This window comes from Mastigoproctus giganteus, chromosome 12 (assembly GCF_048544385.1).
Source record: "Mastigoproctus giganteus isolate SK-2022 chromosome 12, ASM4854438v1, whole genome shotgun sequence".
NCBI classification, from domain to species: domain Eukaryota; kingdom Metazoa; phylum Arthropoda; class Arachnida; order Uropygi; family Thelyphonidae; genus Mastigoproctus; species Mastigoproctus giganteus.
In genome coordinates, this window is record NC_143586.1 from 139,536,270 (window position 1) to 139,553,427 (window position 17,158).

At 40.0% G+C, this 17,158-nt stretch overlaps 1 protein-coding gene across 1 annotated transcript in view; it reads left to right on the top strand.

Moving 5' to 3' along the window:
- The first annotated feature begins 9,228 nt into the window (after positions 1–9,228).
- LOC150077459 (protein toll-like) overlaps positions 9,229–17,158 on the top strand; it is a 48,888-nt gene continuing 40,958 nt past the window's right edge. Inside the window, exons 1-2 of the mRNA XM_090385909.1 lie at positions 9,229–9,417; positions 14,634–15,411. Coding sequence (XP_090242035.1) covers positions 9,229–9,417; positions 14,634–15,411 — 967 coding nt within the window. The remainder of the gene's footprint in view (positions 9,418–14,633; positions 15,412–17,158) is intronic.

The window sequence follows — 17,158 nt, forward strand, 5'->3', positions numbered from 1 at the left end:
AGAGTTTGTCGTCATGATACCTGCAATGTGTACTTTGGTACCCTACAATAAAGATCTATTTATTTACTTCTACACGAATTTGTATTAATAAACAGTATGTGCATAAATACGCAAGGTACATTTTTTGTTGTACTGTATAAATTCAAAGACTCTAAGACGGAATGTGAGTACCTTCGAAAGAGCACGCTACCACACAATTGTTACCGTGGTTGCTGTTGTTGTTATTTGGTTTTTAGGAGCATTAGCAATTAAGGCCATATTGCTCCGGGGATATGCGGTGGTCATTCCCTGACCTTTCCGCATCCTCCGTATTTGGTGGTCACGGGCTCGAACCCCGGTCTAATCAAGAAGCGTGTGCTACGCACTGCTGCTCCTGCTCACCTGGCTACGGAGGAGGCTGTGACCGTGGCTCATAAAACGCAAGGAACAGATTAGAAGCGGAAAATTATTCCTTCTTTCTCCCTCCCTTCTCAACTGAGCCCCATATCTGGGCACTGGTCGAACTGCCCTTACTATGGCTCTGTTTACTGTATATTTTATACGTATTTCATTCTTATACGAATCGTTACATAAATAAAATTTCTGTTTATATGTACTGGGACATCTCGACATAACCGTGGTCAAGCGCGAGAATGCAATAATGCACATGAGTTTGAGTGGATGGTGGCTCAAGCCCGCATGACTACTAAATAAAGTTAAAGACTGTATCCACTGTCCAAATAATTACAAACTCCTATAACCTAGTGGTCCGGCCGTTGTAAAACAAGAATATTTTTTCCCCTACAACGCAGAGAGAAGAATATTACAATATCGTATACACGAGGAATTTCATTTCATTTCATTTGGAGAACTACAGGCTTCTGAATGTTGAGTTCATATGCTCCTTTTGCACTTCCTTTCTTTATCTCTATTCCATTATGGAGTTAACACACGGTATGGGTAACTCTGTATTTGAACCTCGGCCCCTTGGCTATGATAAGCAGTATTGACTATTTCAAAAAAAATAAATCAATAAAAAATAGTAGTAGTAGTATTAGCTATATAGTTCAACGAAGCCTTAGTTATTTTTTGTAGTTATTATGAATTGGAATTCGGAAAAATAATTATATGCTTAAAGCTTTCTTATTTCTACTTTTTATACTTTTTTGTCGGTATAGAATATATTTATTTTATTTTATTATTTTTTTGAAATTTTATAAAAAGTACTGCAGACGAAAAGTCGTTAAATACCGTTAATAATAATTTGAAACTCTCATTTCCTTTCGCGAATTGTTATCTAACGTGTAATCAGCCATGGGAGAATTGCAAGGTGCGACTAGAGTGCCACTTTCGTAACACGTGACCTGCACTCATGATTGTCTGCTCAAAACACTCGCGGCAGTCGAAACGTATACGCTGCTTGGCTCAGCAGTTTTATTCACCCAGTGTTGAGATTGGGGTGTCCTCAGGTGATTACAGTGTACGGCGTGTTTATATACAAACTGGAAATAAATCCAGATCATTCGTTTGCTTTGCACGGGGAATTGTAGCGTGCTTAAAATGAATTTCAACGAACAGCTCTGTTGCAGTATTCAAGTGCATTAAAAAGTCATGTATCTCAGTTATTTAAACTTTGTTATTGCTTTCTTAACAATGCTGTTTTCAGCTTTGGTAGCTAGAGAAACACAAATATGTGACGTTTCCATCTATAATTCCAGGAAACAAAATCTTTGTGAAAATCCCGAAAGCTTGAAAGAAAGCAATATCTACCATTACGTTAACGCATGTGATGTACCAGTGGTAGAATCCACTTTAGATAATGAACCCCTACTTACTCTCAAACAAAGTCTGAAACTTAGAGGAAACCAAAAATGGAATTTACAGTTTGCTTCTGTAATTGTTTCAAAAAATACGTTTCTGAGTGATTCTTCAACCATACATTACGAAATTAGAGATATATTTATCAACAACAGCGTGATATCAAGCATTCCCGTATTTGAATCGTACATAAAGGATTCCTTGGTACACCTCTCCATCGAAAATACCGGAATTATAAAAGTAACAAATGAACTGCAGAACTGTTCGAAGCTCACTTACCTCTCTTTAAGTAATAATAAAATAGATATCATTGATGAAAATGCATTTGTGGGGTTTAAATTATTGAAAGTTTTAAAACTGTCAAATAATAACATAAGAAGTTTAAATGCTAATATCTTCGAACCAATAGGGAAATTGTTGTCACTGGAAGTAGAAAATAATCCTCTGATAAAACTAGATGGAATTTTGGTCAACATAAATCCAACAGTAAGTATTAATAGCAATGCCTTTCTGTTTATTTAGTTTAAGATTTTAATGATTAAATTACATTTCTATAATACCAAATACAGTATGTTAATAATAGCCAGAATGTACCAAATGTGATTATAAAGTAACGTGTCTGAACTCCACTAACCAGAAATTACTTTTGGAAACATAGGAGATGCAATCATAGCAAAGAAATACTGGAATTCGTTTCTACTTTTAGAGCTAAAATTCTTGTTATTTATATAATTAATAACAAAATTTGTATGAACGTAAATAAATTATCCATGGCGCAGTTGCTATATCAAAGGATGTTTATGGGAACAGAGTAATAATGAACAAGTTTTTCGCTAGCATGAAAAGCTATCGGTTTTGGTAGCATCTCGGCCGCCATTGAGAAATTTTGTTCTATTTCTTCACAGTCAATGTATCCTTTGGAGTTCAATCACTTTCTGTAGGACTCTGCTTTTAAATAAATTCTGGTGAATTCACTGAACCACTTCCTGGTTTTATCTGATACCTGACTTTCTTCGAAGCTCCTACAATAATACGCAACTGTTCTGATAGGTTATGGATTGATCTTCACTGGTCATGTCATGAAGATTATTCCAGTCATAAGTAGTCAGATGATGCAAGACGATTTCTGGCTTGAGAAATTTAATGAAGAAGGCAAGTTAATCCAATGGGGGGGGAAGCAGGAACAAGCTCCAAGCGTTGGTTTGAAATTAGTGAATTAGCTGATGGTCAAATTAAAAGAAAATGAGTTAGCAGTATTGACAGAATCTCCATGTCACTGTACACATATATTAAGTACAGAGGTAGTCTTTGTTCTGTTCAGTACATTCTGGTAAAAAAAAAAAAAAAAAAATCGGATACAAGTACTTTTCAAGAAAATGGAAAAAGGAAATAAATTGCCATGATGTTTTATATTTGAGTCAGTGTTGGCCTTGTCCTCATTCAGCTCATCCGCTGTTATTTTTCGGCATCAGTTAAAACTCCATGCCAGGCGAGGCCACTACTTCAACGTAATTTTTCTAACCAGATGCCTACAGATCTGTGTTTTTGACTCATAGCGCTATCACCTAGCTCACAGTGCTGTCATTCTGTTACACTAATATAAGCACCGAGATATCGTTCCTGGTATAAGTACCAAGTGAAAAACTTCGATTCAAGGTTAAAAACCGTGCACACTACACAGCCTCCTCCTTCCAACTCCTCTGTTGGGAAAATGAACTCTATTACTCATAAACAGCAGTTTCCGAACATTCTCCAAAAACTCGATAATTTTGTCTCGGCAGCGACTTATCGCTATGTAGAATTTCTTTCCATCATTACAGACTACAACAATTGTGGACAATCACATCAAACAAAATTACCTTTGGTATCTGTTGGTGTTAGGTTGTGCAGTTCTAAAAAGGTGATGATATTCTGATACCGACAATCATATTTCGTGCAAATCGAAACGTATACCCACATCAAACGTATTTAAATGAATCTGGTTATAGTAGTACGCAAATTATAAAATCATGATGCGGGCCAACGTTTATGAACACTTAGACATGTGGCTTCGTACGCCGAGCTAGGTGATAAAATTAAGGATTTCACACGAGATTTAAAAAAATAAAGAAACTGCTGTTGTTTTTTTTTTTTTTTTCAATGTTTACGAACCAATCTTTAATAATATTAAGATGTCGAAATTATAAGTAAATAAAATGAAGGCTATCTGTGCCTTAAATTTTTTTTTAAGTTGCTTGCTTCCCTTAAAAGGACTGAAAAGCTGGTTGCAAACGTTAATTATACTTTTCTGCTCTAATTTTCATTGAAGCTGAAGATAATGCACACAATTAAAACATTCCCAAAAACAGAATATATATATATATATAAACACTCACACTAAAGAGCCAAGGATGGGCATGACGGTTGGTTTGATAACGAGTAAGAGAAAAACTACTGTTCAACAGCCTCGTGAAATGGGCAAAATTTTTGTTTCGTCCCCTGGCTGGCGCGCGCGCGCGCACACACACACACACACACACACACACACACACACACACACACACACACACACACACACACACACACACACACACACACACACACACACACACACACACACACAAGAGCTGCTCCACAGTGGACGCATTACAGCACATTACTAATGCAGCCAACAACTGCACCCATAAATATCTCCTTTCAATATCCATAGACTTCACCGGAGTGTCTGACTCACTTTGATGGCCAAGCATCCTTGGCAGACTCTGGGAGGCCAATCCCTCCTGCGACCTATATAGCTGCATACAGCCATATCTCTCTCTAACCAAAGAATCATTGTAAGCAATCCGTAATGCTGCATAACCCATACTGTATATCGAGGGTGCTCACAAGGTTCAGTTCTCGGACCGCTCCTGTGGAGACTGGTCCTGAACGGCTTTTTTAACCAGAACCTCAACGTAGTTAACGCCCTCACGTACGCAGACGATCTTATGCTCTTTGCTTGAGGCCAGTAGCAGGGCCCAACTGAAGGCCATGGTAAATCAGGCCATAGACACATTACAGGGATGAGCGAGCCTAAATTATCTGCAAATATCACTCACAAAGACTTCATCATCCTCTTAAAGGGCTCACTCAATGTGCGGAGACCCCTGCAGATAAAAATATAAGGGACCACCATAAAACTGACAACGGAATTGAAATATCTCGGACTTTTGTTAGACAGAAATCTTTCATTCTCCCCGCATGTCGACAACGGACTGAGGTTAAAGAAGAGGACGTTGTTCCTCTCTACAGGGCAGCTTTCATCCCTGCTGCCCATATGCCACAGACATCTGGTTCAATAAGGCACCACTGCCGTAAACAGAAGAAAACTGGACACTCTGCAACGAAACTTCCGTTTCACAACCTGGAGAGCATGTTGTACGGTGAGCATGCATGCATTCCAGGTTCTGGCAGGGATCGTCCCCCTAGACCTCGAAATCATTCACTGCGGTTTACTCTACCACTATCAGAAAGAGCATCTAAAACCTGCATAGGATTCACGACTGAACCTAATAATAGCAAAAGCATGGAGAAACAACGGCTCACAGCCCACCTAGAACAAGCATGGCAGGCAAGATTGGCAGACTCTACTAAAGGAGCTATAACGAGAAAGTTCATTCCTGACATAAGATTAGTATATCTGAGGCAACCACAATGGCTATCACCTGGCTTGTTCGCCACCTTCCTACTCACGGGGCATGACTCCTTCAAAGCGAAGCTGTCCTCTTTCCGCATTGTGGACTCTGGCCTGCAACTGAAGGGAGGGTGAGACCTGGTCATGTTCTGTACGACTGTTCGTTATATGAGGACTTCCGCTGCATCCTCATCGCGAATACTCACTTCTCGCTGAAAATTCAGGGACACGTAGTGCTACAATCCAAAGACCAATATAAAGTTCTTACCGGAGTTCTTACAGGAGTTCCTCGTGAGGCTCAGGACCGCTCCTGCACCTTCTCCGCTGCAACCACTATGAAAATTTCTCTCCAAACAACAACAACCTACCTATCAACCAACTTGAACTGCTACATAGGCCTCTCCGACCACATCTCCACAGAAGAAACTATCTCTTCACCAACCCAGAGATCCAGCAACAAACTGACACAAATGACCTCCCACTGACTGGGTCCCTGCAAAACTCTCACTTCACCGAACATAAGTTCACACAATGCATCGGATGGACAGCAACCTTGGACAGGACCATGCTCCCATACAAGACTTGAAATCAACCAGATACTTTTCCTTCCAGACAGCGTTAAACTGTTCTGAGAACTGTGACATCGCTAGACATAACCCAACTATTACTCTTGCAGCCCTGCTGCAAATGCCTTTGTACCCCTGTGCATCGAATGGGACTCTTTCTTATGTGTGACCCACAACCATTCTGATTCCCGATCTTCCCGAATGGCACTTGTCCCGGGAACTACAATGCCACTGGACTACACAAAAATACGACCTTTGCAGCCATGCTGCCAATGCCACTCGGCAATTTGAATAAGGTGCTCTTACCCTATTCACCTTCAATTCTCTCTCCCTGGAGTAGACAATTTTCTGTCCTTTCCCCTCCCTGCCACCCCTCTTTTCACTTGGTGGGGAATGGGCCTGCGCCACTGATCACCTGCAGTTGCCTTCTCTATCGTCCCCATACTTCTGCTTTTCACCCCAGTCTTCAGCCTCTCCCCTCACTCTACCTGTACGCCCCACTCTGCAAAATCGAACTACGTCCAAATTAAATCGCGTTCTCAAAACTTTTTCGCCTTTCTAATTCTACGTTTCATCCCAATGATAGGTTTTTTTAGGCCCTAGAGGTGACAGGGCCTGCCAGAGTAAAATATATAGCTACTGGGTAGCTGGTCTGCCTCCAAGGTGCTAAATGTGGGCGACGGTGGGTCCCATTAGGGGGTAATGGCTAAATGGACAGATGAACGGTACACAACACTACACCTCCCCCCCACACACATAAATGGTGTGAGAAATTACCAATAAAAAAACAAGGAAGGAAGGGATGTGTAAACCAATGTAATTACTGTATATCTACACCGATGAGCCAAAACATTATGACCAGCGAGTCGTTGTGCAAATCAAAGCAACTGCAGGTGATCTACAGCGCGTGCGAGGCTCGGGACATGGTATAAAAACACCTGATACTAGCTCCGTTAATCAGTGTTACACTTCTGCATATTTTACCCTGAGCCGTTTAAGTTTTGGGAGCAGCCCAAAACTTAAACGGCTCAGTGGTAGCCACCAAATTGGCCTACGAACTTGTGGCTGACATCTTTTGCCAGCAAATCTTAAGCTGGACAGCCACATACTCCCTGTAGCAGTGACTGCCCCAATTTACATATACCCTTGTCTGTTGCTTTATGGATTTCCATGCAGCTGTGCACAGCTCCAAGACCCAGTTGACAGCACCCCCAGTCCTGGTCTTGAACCTCGGTGTGATGTGCTGCTCTGGCGTTCCGTCCCATTGCAATTCATTGAGATTTTTCCTGTAGATTTCTTGGACTAACTCTTCAGGGGTGATATCATTATCTAGGTCATGTATCATTATGCAGGGCCCTTTTTCCCCTATGCGGTTCGGCAAGCAGTCCCAGCGAGGATATTTTGGGGTTTTTTTTAGTATCCCCTGTATGTCTTGTTCCGTTTCAGTTTGAATGATCACGCCAACATTTCTCATTTTCCTGATGGATCTTATTTTTGTGTGTTTAAAGTCGTCCTTCAGATTGTCCATGACGGTCTGTTTAACTGCTTCGCTAGACTTATGTGTTTCTGGTGCTGTGGTTTCAAAACTACCAGGTGGGGTCTGATTAGCAGGGTTTTCTTCTGCCCCATTTTGGGGCATCCTGTGTCGGAATTCACACTTGTGATATTTATGTTGTTCCTCAGCACCTGTGAGTATGTGGGAAAACGCGTTGTGGCATTTGGTTCGTTCCAGTGATTTGGAGGACCTCCAGCTTGGCTTGGGCAATCTCCTTTTCAAGATGCGTCTGGACTAATATCGTCTCCATCTTCATCCAGATGGAGACTATCTCTGCCCTAAGGACCGCTGAAACCCTGTTTATTTGCTCCTTGAACAAGCTCTCTAGTGCCGTTCGCAGGGCAAGGGACTGTTGCAGGGCCGTGCCCGGCGGTAGTGTCGGGTCTAACGGGGTGACCTGTGATTTGTCCGGGGGTTTCTCCCCGAAGTTGTCTGCCTGTATCAGAGGTTGTTCAGCAAGATCCTTATTCTTGCTTTTGGAGCGAGTCACCGTTTCCATTTTTGGTGTCACATATGTTTTGTGTTTTCCTTTGGCTGTAGTGGAGCCAGATTGTGCGAAGTCAATGTCCTCACTTTCTATAATTTCAAAGTTTTCGTTGTTTGCCATCTGTGGCTGCGATGCTCTTGATTTTCCTGCTTTGTCATCCGTTTCTGTTGTCTTCGGATTAACGAGGTTGGAACGATTTATGGAATCCATTTGGTGGTCTAAATGTAACGGTAGCCTTAATTTCTTTAACGTGGCAGCCAGAATAAGTGGAGCCGCCCAATAGCTTTGCTGCCTGGAGGATTTTACTTTCTATTTTTCAGACGGAAGGTGAGTCGTTTCCGATTTTTCCACAGGTCAAGCTCCGGGCAGTGATTAACTCGGAGAGTGCCTGAACTTTTGACTGAGCGAACACTTCCAGGAAAGCATTGAGGGTGGGGAGATTACCCACAACTTAGCGGCCTCGGGCAATGAATGGCGTTGTTCGTTCAAGAGGGAAATGTGGACATTTTAGTTCTTCTGTGCATAATTATGACCAGAATAGCAAAATCAAAAGTCACAGAACTATTGAGACACGATCAGTGCCCTGTTTAGAAATACACAGGGGTCACCCTCCCCAGTCAAGAGTGCACTTCAACCGCGGTGACAGAGAAATATGTAGTTTGCCACTCTCTCCAGCGCTAGAACGATGCCGCCATGGTGAGCTGACACATTGTTACCAGCGTTGAATCGAAAATGAGTTGAAATGTACTAAAACACCCAATAAAAAGAGTAACAAATCTCACCGCTGTGATCGACTGATGAATATTACTCCTTGGGTACACAATTTGGATAACTGGCTTAATTTAAAACACATATTCTGCTGAGCGGCGTACAGCACGTCCGAACGGTAAGGCAGCCATACTGGCGATCAAGAACAACGGTACATGACATTACATACCCCAAGATCCACACATTTTTTAATCTCTGGCCGTTACAGTGTAATGTATCACCTGACAATGTAAACTATGCGGAGACAGGGGGAAACCCCTGGGCCGCTTGACCCTAAACACACTTTACACTTTACCTTTACTTACCTAAACATCATAACACACCAAATTGCAGCGCAAACCAGAGAAACCAGAACCAAAGGCCCAGAATCAAAATTCTTCAGGTGAATGGGCATTTCTCAAGAATGGTGGCGGATGAGATCAGAGTTGCTGCCCTGGAGAGGAAATATGATATTATCTGTCTGCAGGTGCCATATTCCACTTCCGAAGCTGGTGGAAACTCTTTCAAAATCACAGGACATCCCATAACAACCAAGGATGTTCTACACTATGGCAGTTTATCCAAAGGCCGCTTTTATCATCCTGAACAATCAGTTTGTTACGATATCGATATTCAGCCAGAACTTCTCATGCTTTGGGCAATGTTCTGCTGGGATACCCTGAGTCCAGTCATCCATGTGCCGGGCAGTCTGATATCTACCACCTACATAAACATCATTGCTCATCAGGTACACCCTTTCATGGCAACAGTCTTCCCCTCTAGCGGTACCGTCTTTCATCAGGATAATGCGCCATGCCACACTGCCCGGATTGTTTGAGTCTGGTTTGTGGAACATGAGGAAGATTTTGAGATATTGCTCTGGCCACCAAATTCCTCAGACATCAATCCCATCGAGCATCTGTGGTTTGTGTTGGAAAAGCAACTCCGATCTGCAGCGTCTCAACCACGAACCTCACAGGAGTTAAAGGATCTGCTGGTTACGTGTTGGTACTAGATACCACAAGGCACATTTAGAAATCTTGTTGCGTTCATGCCTCGCCGGGTACGAGCTGTTTTGGCTACATGTGGAGGACCAACATGTTAGGTAAGTGGTCATAATGTTTTGGCTCATCGGTGTATATCATCATTATGCCATTGTTTAAAAAAAAGCGAATGAATCGGCAAATTATCATTGCTTCCCCTTGGGCACTATCCACTGTTTAAACAAGGCATAGGGAAGGTATACACCTCGAAAGGTTATTAATAACAGTGCAAAAAAAAGGGAAGCAATAATAAATTTCTAGTTCATTCACTTTTCGGATTTTTTAAAAAGTACATACAGTATAATGTAGTGAATATCACCCAGACAACCTTGCGGAGATAGGACACATATCCCCCCGGATGTCCTTGTTTAAGAATAGACAAAGTGAATGGACCACGGATGGGGAACGTGTTTTGACAGGAGTTTTTATTTTCTGTTTCTCCACAGCTCCTAATGGGGCAGTAATTATGGCCTCAGCAGGAGAACTCTTTTGCGGGTACCCAGGATTTTATTTTACTTATTTATTTTACCTATTTTATTATTATCTTCTTTTTTTTTCGGCCCCCAAGGCTTTCATTACTGTCTGTGCGGATTTTTTACCCTGACCTCTTGCCCTTCGCTCGAGACGAGATTTTTCTGGTGCCGGGTTTGGGCTCCCTAAGTACGGGATCGTGACATCCACTAGTCTTGCACTTAACCAGTGGACTTTGAATGTTTTTATTTTTTAATTTATTATTTTTTTATTTAATTTAATTATTATTATTTTTCTCTCTTTGAATGATCACAAACTCGTTTTGGGCATTCAGTACGAGCTAGTCGAGGTCCACCACAGTACATGTGCAGTTGTGGCCCACCTTCCCGTGGTATAGAATGTAGTGAAGGTGATCGCCTTCCTGGTGACAAAGAGGCTAGATACAACTAAACAACATAACAACACACACTGCACACGGCCTTTTACAGAGTTCTGTATTCAACACAGTGTACAAAGGCTACTATACGTGTAGATATTATACGTGGTCTTGTCTACATGTCTACACATTTCAGCCTTTCACCAAAGCGAATTGGTAAATCCTACGATTTACCAGACTTTGGCCTTTTAGAATAACCTACTGTACACACAAAATATACAAATAATAATAAAAAAAACAACCACCACGGATTTTTATTAATTATATAAAAATACATTTAGATATAAAAATAAAGGAAAATCATATTTATAATGGCAACACAATTTTAACTAAATTGAAATAAAGGTCGTTTTTTCTGCTTTTGAAAAATTAAAATTGCCTAATAATTCTGCATAGATCAAGATCATAGCATATTTTATTTTCTATATATATATTATTGCTAAATTTAATAACACATTCTGAGACACTGTAGATCGAAAATCCTTTTCGATCTACAGTGCCTCAGAATGTGTTATTAAATTTAGACCAACAATCCTTTTCGACTACAGTGTCTCACAATTGCTAGACGATATTTTTCTGGACATTCTTCCATCAAAATATCGCGCAGCTGCGAAAAAGTTGAAGGACGAGGACTTCGTCTCCGAATATCCCTCTCCAGCATATCCCACACATTTTACATAGGACTGAGATCAGTTGATTGTGGAGGCCAGGAAAGATGGTGGTAATCCATATCATTCTCCGGACCATTCTTAAACGGTGCGCTGTTGCATTTTAATTCATAAAGTGGTCAACTTTGGGATAAAAGTGTGACACTGAAGGGTGCAATAGATCTGATAGAAAATTTAGGTACTTCCTGGATGACATTCGATCTTCCACCGGTATCAACGGATGCAGCCCATAGCAACAAAATATTCCCTATATCATGATACAACCTCCAAATGCTTGGATTATCTTAATAAGGCAAGCAGGGTTCATCATTTCTTGAGGTTCTCGCTATACTCTCTGCATACCAAAACAAAGTGTATTGTGATTCGTCTGACCGCGACTTTATTTCATTGTTCCACTGCCCAATCACTATGTTCTCGGCACCACTGCAAGCGAAATTTTCTGTTTTACTCTGAAACAAGTGGCTTATGAACAGGCAGGTGACTGCCAATACCCAATTTCTTTAACTCTCTGCGCATGATACAGGTTGAAATGGGACAGTTCTGGGCTTGTTTGAATTCAGGTGTCAGTTGTCGCACAGTGGCATGGATGTCCTATTTTTTCGTGCAGTCCTGTTTAGAGTACGACGGCTTCGCTCTTGAAGCCGTCGTACGCCTTTAAGATTTACGCCTTTAAGATGTGGAAGAACCGCTTGCAGTCATTAAAAATATTTGAGATGGATGGCTTTGAGAAACCAGTTATGGGTGGAGGGTGGAGGCGGAGCCACTTGAAATGTAGCTCCTGCCAAACGTGCACCCAAGCTAAGACCTTTTTCTGTGCAGTCTTTATACTCAACAAGGCAACGCGTGTCAGCACCCACGTCACAGTTTTCTTTGCATCTATTTGCATTTATTCGCATAGTTTGCATTTCTTCTGTTTGTGACTTAATAGAAAGGTTCGTATTGTTTTGTATAAGCATGTTAAAACTAAAGCAATCGTTAATAACTGTACCGATACGGTGCGGTGCCCGCGCCCCGTTTTACTAGTATAGCAATATTTGGAAACGTTGCTTTGAATGAGTTCTTTATACCGGTTAATGCCTCATATCACAATGTACAAATGTTGTCAGAAGAACATCAGAGTGAATTCAACATACTGCGGTGGTTTCGCGAGTCGCCAAATCTCAATCCAAACGGGCACCGGTCGGACGAAGTGTCACGAGATCTTCGGAATAGAGATCTGCAACCACCCAAACTAAAAAATTGTAGGAAGCAAGTGAGTTAGTGAGAACCAACATCCGCGCGAAACGCTTACGACACCTCGTTGAATCCATGACTTGATGAATCCCAACTGTTTTGAGGGTTAAAGGAAGGAGGGCTACCTACTCCATATTAGGTAGGTGTACCTAATACAGTAACCAGCTTAGTCTATATTCCAGAGAAGTCCGTGAGAAGCCTAGAGTACGCCATATATGCTATTTTAAAGGAGTTCATCGATTAAACTGCAGCCATTTCAAAATCTCAAAGCAAATTATCCAGACTAAAGACTTACATTATTATTCCAGGAACTTACGGTCATCCATTTGTGGATGACCTTTTAGGATGAAATTTTAGGATTATTAGGATGAAATTAAGTTTGAAAGAGTTGTAAGTGTTAAAAATTTAAGAAAATGATATAGCATAGAGGAAATTGCACCTTTCTCTAATGCTCGTCATAGAGGCTTACTCTTATAAAATCAAACTGTTGAATCAAGAGTTCAAACGGTAAACTTTCGAATCGTTATCAGTTGGTTCGTGAATGAAAGGAATAAGGAGTTGTTCAATATATCAGTGTCTAATTCCAGTGGTGCAACTCGAACATGCGAGTTGGAAAATTTTATGTTTCACAAATTCCATATTAGTGGTTGTAGGAAGTTTGCACTCGTGGGTACGTAGCATAGTTGGTAAAATCACCGTTCTCCACACACCGGGTGGAAAAGATCTGAGTTCGAATACCGTCAATGACGGGAGGAATTTTTATGGGTCTCTTTCACAATGTGCCTGAGTTAGTTGATCTTATGCGAGGATAGCATGGTTTTTTTTCTCCCGAAAACTCGGGTTTTTCGTTCAGTCAACTGAAAATCGACCTCCAAACCCAAGCAATTTATAGACAATATGCACGGGGCAAGATGGACTTAATTGCCGATGCTCCTAAAACCCAACAACAAATGTTAGAAAGTTTGACATTACGAACTGAAAGCTCAAAAAAACACACACTCAATTTTCTTCTTGTCCACACCAAAGAATAAAACTGTGCGAGTGGTTTCTCGGTAACAGTGAAAAGAACAAAAATTTCTTATGAAGTTTTGTTTTTTGAGTAACCTCTCACTTATCATGAAAATACGAATAGGGAGTGAAGAAACAGAACTTATACAGAGAATCCACACAGATTATTTGGAACCAGTAGAAGCAATGGAAAAATAGCTCATGAATGGTGTGGTGTGGTGTGGTGAGGCTAAGAAACTTTTTAGTCCATTCATTTCTACTATAATTTTGAGCAGATAAAATGCTAGGAGATAGATTAATGCTACAGCTCGATAAACCTTGAGAGGAATGGAAATATTTCATTCAAGGTGATGTCCTGCATCATCATCATGCATTTTTAGATCTTTCCTGGCTAGATGAAAAATTTCGGCCTACAAAATGGCAGATTTGTAGTGATGTGTGTGTGTGTGTGTGTGTGTTGGGGCGTAGGAGCAATAGAGCGGAGACCGAGTTGCCAAACCAATGTTTTGGCGACTCAGTTGTCAAAACATTAGCATAGCAATATTTTATTTTGTAGGACAGAATGCGAAAATTGATAATGCAGGTAACCTCCCACATCGAACGGAAGTTCTCCAATACATCAAAGGAAAAAAATTTGGAATAACACGCTTTTAAAGCTGCAAACATGCTTGAATACATCTGGCGAACATTTCGAATGCACACACACTATAAATAAACTTTTTCGCGAATGCTGTATTGGCTTGCTTTCTCGCATAATTTTGCCAATACTAATAATAATTATCGCTTCTCGCCTTTTGGCTCAGATCGTATTACAGTAATATATGTACTAATAATAATAATGAAGAATTTTACTATTAGGTCCTGACTTTACGGATAGTGTATTTTGATATAAGAAACTGTCTCATTTTAATTTAAAAATTATATTATTAGAGGTAATGATGAACTAAAAGATGTTTTGTTTATCTTACAGATTTTAAATTTGAGTGGGACCAAACTGGAGTCACTGGACCGCGTGTTTCATGACAACATGTGGTATCTGACTAATATCTTCCTAGATAACAATCCACTTCGATACATCGGTCCCAATGTATTTAAAGGAACTCCCAACGTTCAAACATTAAGCTTAATCAACTGCAGTCTGGAACACATTCATCCTGAAGCACTGTTGCCCGTCACTAAACTGAAAAATCTGTATATTTCTGACAACAACTTTTTTCTTCCGTTTACCCCTTCGACTACAGTAACGTTAACTCAATTTGTGATTTCCAACTCTAAAATTACATCTCTAGCTGATAACTTACCTTCTTCGGAAAACATAAATATAGCCAAGAACCAATTGACTACGCTGGAATTCGTTAATTTGAAAGATAACGGAGGACTCTCATTTCTGAATGCTAGCTGCAATAACATATCATCGATAGCTCAAGACACATTCAAAGAAAAACCCCTTCTGGTTTATCTCGATCTTAGTAACAATCGTTTGAAGAGTTTGAATAGTTCACTTCAGAGAGTGTGCCCATTAAAATCATTAAATCTTTCTAATAACCTCTTAGAATTTATAGAAGGAAGGGAATTTCTCTGTGGACGAAATCTAGAAGTGCTAATCCTAGCATTTAACAAACTGACCACGGTCGGTGATCTAAGGGCACATATCCCTCAAGTAAAGGTTCTGGATTTTTCAAACAACAATCTTGTTAGCCTTAGGAGGTACAGTCTGCCAGAAAATGTGATTAATTTGAAGATGGAAGGTAGGTTATATCGTCTATTGCCTGCACGCATAAAACTTTTAAGTAAATTTTTCTGGTTCGATAATTTGATAATTTGATTTCATTTATAGGCAGTTTGATTCGCATAAGTATTTTATTGGTAAAACTTTCATGCGCGGCCATGAAGAGAACATTGTCACTAAGACGACAGTGGACAGTGAAAGGTTAAAAAAAAAAGTGTAAAAGAAAAGGAGAAACGTATTTTCCATTTCTCATCTTTTCTATTTCAGTTTATTTCCAACATCTTTGTTAGAGCGTATAGATATGTAAGTATGCTGTTTAGATGAAACCTCAACCTTCGTTTAGATACGGACAAAGATATCGTATTTTAAAAAAAATAAAAAAATAAACTCTCTCATATTAGAGCCACCCAAGAGCTGTCTTACCTGCCCATGTATGTTATGTCCATACATTGCGTCTGTACTCTGGTAGATTTGTTGGTATCGCTGGACGAAAAACCCGAGTTTCCGGGGAATGAAAACCTTGATGTTCATACCTGAGACTGAATAAGTCAACCACAGGGTGGAAAAGGCCCATAAAAGTTCCTCGCTTCATTGACGGGATTCGAACCTGGGCCTTTTCGGCTGGTGTGAAAAAAAGACCACTGTGATACCACACGGACAAAGATATTATACATAGACAGATAACGTATTGACAAATATTAATAGACAGATAACGTATTGACAAATATTAATAGACAAATAGAAACCCCAATGTCGTATATAAAGTAGTAATAAATAAATAATATTTAGAATGGCTGCAAATAACCTTAATCTATCACGATTTGTATTCCTATTGTATATCGCACTAAGGGCAGAATGATTATAATAATCATCTTCCCATACTGGATGGAAAAAGCTTGAGCTGTCTGTGACATGAAATTTTATAAGCTTTTTTTCACAACGTGGCTAAGTCAATTTTAGGCGAGGATTGCACTGTTTTTGTCCCGGAAAATAGGATATTTCGTCCAAAAAACTGGAAATCGATCGGAGAACGCATATAATTACAGACATAATATACATGTATTGACGTCTCATAGCCTTAAGTAAGTTCGCACTTAACAAACATGACAAACCACATTTTGATCAAAGAAAACAAGTCTTAATTTTTCATAGAAACGAGGAACTGACATAAATAAACATTTAAATACATGGAACCGTGTTATCAAGAACACAACTCTTGCTTTCAGAACTAATTAAATATAATTTCATGTTAAATTGAAAATAAACAGAATCGGCTCATTTAAATTGTTAAATTGTATACGATTAGGGATGCAGTCCATTGTTAATTATCCAAACTAAATGGACAATAACCAGTTCGATTATCCAAATTGGATTATCTCCATCTTACCTACAATATATTGAATTAAATTTTCCACGCAGTGCAAAATTGACAGCAGGAAAAAGAATGTCATTATCTCTCTATACAAGACGATAGTTAGATCGCATTTGAAATATTGCATTCATGTCTAGATACGGTACCTGGACAACACATAGAACTTCCGGAGAAGAGTAAAACAAAGACTGGTGACGAGTGCAAAGTGATGAAGGTGTAGACTACAAGGTTTGCCAAATAGACATCAATGGTGAGATCTGACTGAGGTGGATAAGACGCAGGAAGATCAGTAAAATGAATGAATCAATGAGTTCTTTCTCAGTGAGTCAAATGCAGGGGACACAACTATAACATCTCAGGGAATAAACATTTCAGACTAGAAAGAAAGTTCACT